The 4228-nt window shown below is 41.3% G+C and overlaps 1 protein-coding gene across 1 annotated transcript in view; it reads left to right on the plus strand.

Moving 5' to 3' along the window:
• The window catches only part of LOC102192240 (von Willebrand factor A domain-containing protein 5A-like), a 12235-nt gene that overhangs the window by 2906 nt on the left and 5101 nt on the right, over window positions 1-4228 (plus strand). Inside the window, exon 2 of the mRNA XM_005720704.2 lies at window positions 3676-3896. Within this exon, the coding sequence (XP_005720761.1) occupies window positions 3725-3896 (172 nt within the window). The 5' untranslated portion in view covers window positions 3676-3724. The remainder of the gene's footprint in view (window positions 1-3675; window positions 3897-4228) is intronic.

Genomic DNA, 4228 nt, shown 5'->3' on the forward strand with positions numbered 1-4228 from the left:
ATTACTGACCTCTGTCATCATTTTAAGTGGGGGAACTTGCACAATCGGTGGCTGACTAAATACTTTTTTGCCCCACTGTATGTATGTGTGTGCGTGTCCAGAGTTCAGCTGAGACAGTGTCCTTCGCCCCGCCAGGCTAAATAAACAGTCTTCCAGCCAACCCAGGTGGCCTTGCATAGAATGGGAAGGAACAGACTCAACACAGTCGTTATCAGGGAGTTTTTGTTCGGCTCCAGCCTTGAGCCCACCGCTGGCGCCGAAGGGGTAGCCGCATTATGATGGTGATTTTTCTTTTGCAAACAACTCATGAGAATTTCAAGCTGTTTTTAACACTCCGACACTGGTCTCTCAATCTCCCGTTAATAGCTGCGAGTTTCTCCGTGATGTTATTAGCCGTCGATTCCATGGTCTTGTCTCTCTTGTGCTCACATAGCAGGTTCTGTAATCTGATGTAATCCAGCTTCCGCCGAGAGATGTTGTTCTGAGTTGATTCTTTCCTGATGTAATCCAACATACATATGCTCAGAGGTGTTATTCTGAGCATTCACTGCAGTCATAAGTGCCTCCAAGCTCTTAACCATGCTACCTTCAGTGAGCCCTTTCTGAGAAGTCGCACCTGTCGTTCCAATCCCAGCGGGCAGCCTTGTGGGGGTTTGAACAGCCAGTTCCGCTTTCTTAATTCTCCGATAAGCCAGGGCCAAGTCAGCTCCGATCAGCACGAACCCTATTATCATGGTTCCGAATAGGTAGATATCTTCAGCGTCCTCGATCGACAGTCCCGCCAGGCACACGATCCTCTGCCACCTTTCCATTGTGTATCCGGCAGGGAAAGTCCCTCCAGGGCACCTGGGTTCTCCCGAGCCCAGACTTCTCATTAAAGGGTGTCAATAGCATTCAGAGACCAGTTGATCAAATCCATAATTCTCTTTTAGGTTTTAGATACAGACTGAGAGAGTGTTCCAGGGAAAGTAATACAAAAAGACATGAGACTAGACAAGGACATAAGAACTAGCAGGGAAGATAAGGGAGAGGAGAAAAAGTGCGTCCGCCTCCTCCGAGAGCCAAAGAAAGAAATAGCTTTGTCTTTGACCCTAAAAATCTTCACAACATTGTGTCTGACCAGATATTTAATAGCTTTACTTTGAACTACAGCAAGGCTGTGAAGAATCCTGGAGCCAGTTTTGATCTGATATATCTTTTAATTGACATGTTAACCAAATATTTAGCACTATTTTCATTTATTTGTGCAAGATGTCTAAAACGAGAAACATCCTGTCTGTTTGTTAATGAAAAAATTAGAGCATTTATTGCTTTAGGTTGGACTATTGTAATTCATTATTATTCATCACTGCAAAAGCTCCACAAAAAAAACTTCAGTTAATCGAAAACACTGCAGCGAGAGTACTAAAAGTACCAACTCTCACTCTCTCTCACACTTTCTCAAGTGCACACACACTCACTGACTCTTTCTGCCTCCTTCTCACCCCCAAACAGTCTCAACAGACGATTGTCTCTCCATGACCCTGGTTCTGCCAAAGGTTTATTCTTGTTTAAAGAGAACTTTTCCTTCCTCCTATTGCCAAGTGCTTGCTCATGGGGAGCATCTGGTCATTATTTTTTTCTCTAATATTTTTAAGCTTATATCCAAATTGAATTAAATTAACTGCCTAATTGCAAATTATAATAAGTTATACTGCCTATCAAAGTGACCCTGGGGTTTTTTGCTAAGCTGCAGCCTTTCTTTACTGTAACTCCTGTTTAAAACTATTTTAATTATGTCTATATCCAAAACAAATACCACAACACTGAAGTCTAGGAAATGGGTCCAGTTTTTGTTTCAACTGAAGCACAGCTCAGGGATCTCTTAAACTGATTTATTCTTTTTGTACTTCTCAAAGTACGAAAAAACAAAACAAAAAAACGTTTCCAAAGTAACTTCAAATTTCGCACAGCCAGTAAAACCAACCAGCTCAGTGAATTCATGGGTAACTCCGTAAAATCAACACGGGACTTCTGCCTATCCGTCTACGATTTTCATATAAATGTTATGGTGTGGGCACATATGAGTGCTGTGAAAATTTCACTTCAAAATTGAAATATTACTCAAGAAATGTTTCTTTGAAAAATGCTCTGTCAACCCTCTTTTTTTTTTTTTTTTTTTTTTTTTTTTTTTTTTTCAACCAGCCACTTCTGCGCTTGTGAAGTGGCTGTTTGGTCTCTCCAATGTAGAGGTCTGGGCATTCCTCGCTGCACTGTACAGCATACACCACATTGTTAAGTCTGTGTTTTGGAGTTTTGTCTCATAGAGATTTGTCTATGTTGCGCATGGCACAACACAGAAGAGCCACCTCCACAGGACAAGACTCAGCAGTCCATCTGCATCTTAAGGATAAAGGTCACTCTTTCGAGGATGCCAATGTTCACATTTTGGACAGAGAGGACAGATGGTTTGAAAGAGGAGTGAAAGAAGCCATCTATGTCCACTGTGAGCGAACATCTTTGAACAGAGGCGGTGGTTTACGACACCAACTCTCTGCCATCTATAATCCAGTTTTGAGTTCCCTTCCCAGACGCCTTAACGCCCACTCACATTGGCCCCACCCTATTTGCATAATAGGGTGGGGCCAGGTTTCACAATGAGCTCACCCGAAACTCTGGCTGATTGGGACCCACACCCAGTTTCACACCTTGGCTCAGGCGATTAGAGGATCATCAGGGGGTCCTTTTGTCCCTCTGTGGGGGGATACTCCCACTAGGTTTAAATCTGGGACTCTCCACCATTTGACCTTAGAACTGAAGAAGCTTCTCGGATGAGAGGTGAAACGTCTTCAAGCAACTTAAAGAAGTCCAGACGCTTTTCTTTGCAAGCTCCTTTGAATACACAGATATGGGTATACAGATTTGGTAAATTTTGTTCATTCTTCCAAAAGGACATTTGTTAGGTCACACATCGATCACGTTCAGTTCAGGACTTTGTGCACTGTTGCACAGTCATTCTAGAACAGCGAGGGGTTATCCCCAAATTGTTCCTGCAAAGTTGGGAGCATGAAACTGCAATTTTAGGAGAAATTATACTTTTGTTAGCTTTGGCTGGTTTTGTCACATCACAGTACTGTTTGTTTGAAAGGTAAACGTGAGTACAAAGTTGTTCTGAAGTGAAGACTGAGAGATTTGTTTGACTATCCTGACTGGGCGTGGTTTAAATTTTCTTTTGTGGTGATATACTATTTTATCCAGTACCAAGCTGTCTATTAGCAAATGCACTTGCACATTATTTTTGGCAGGAGAGGTCCTTTTATAAAGGAGATAAATTACAAAAAGAGATGTATTGATTACCAAAAACATAGATAAGTCTAAGTAAAATCAGCTACTAGTAGAGGATGAGATAAAGAAGGAACATTAAGGAACTATGTCAATTGTGGTGATGCCGAACAAGATAACAATGTTGTGTGGTTTTCTGATTAATCTTATTCTGAAATACTTTAACACTCAGTTTAACACTTTTTGTTCTAGGTTACATGTATTTGATTTAAATAAAGAACGTTCTCATTTTGGGAAAGCAGTGGATCAAAATTGTTGGCCTGCTTGTGTGTAAATCTTTTTGTTGTTTTAAAGTGATGAAAAGGAAATGGATGGAAAGGAAATTATTGTGGTTTTGTGCCTTCTTGTCTGCAGGCTAACAGTCCACAGGTTGGGTGCTCGGACTCTGATTCGCTCCCTGGAGATGGATGAGAGAGAGAACAGAGGACAGCAAGATGGAGGAGTGAAGGAGAAGGTGGTGCAACTCAGTGTCCAATCAGGAGTGAGCAGTTCTTTCACTGCCTTCATTGCTGTCAACAAAGACAACAGCGAAATGATTCAAGGACCTCTTGTGCGCAGAAATATTCCAACACCCCGTGAGTTTATTTCAAAAGTAAAAATAAAACTCTGTCAGGCACAGACTGAAGATGAAGATAGACTTGAATTAAGGGGTATTTATTGTAAGGGGTACAATGATATATTGAAAAGCAGACTATAAGAGTCACAGACAGTACAAATATAAAGAAAAGTTGGTTATGGCAAAAAGTAAGATTCAGTAGCAAAAAAATTATGCAAGGAATCAAGATACCAAGATGGATGTTAACACCACGGACCCACACAGCGTTCGAACACAGTTAAATTGTCTTAGTTGTACAGATTTTACACACACACACACACACACACACACACACACACACACACACACACA

This window comes from Pundamilia nyererei, unplaced genomic scaffold (assembly GCF_000239375.1).
Source record: "Pundamilia nyererei isolate P.nyererei 1_Seehausen unplaced genomic scaffold, PunNye1.0 scaffold00003, whole genome shotgun sequence".
Classification (NCBI taxonomy): domain Eukaryota; kingdom Metazoa; phylum Chordata; class Actinopteri; order Cichliformes; family Cichlidae; genus Pundamilia; species Pundamilia nyererei.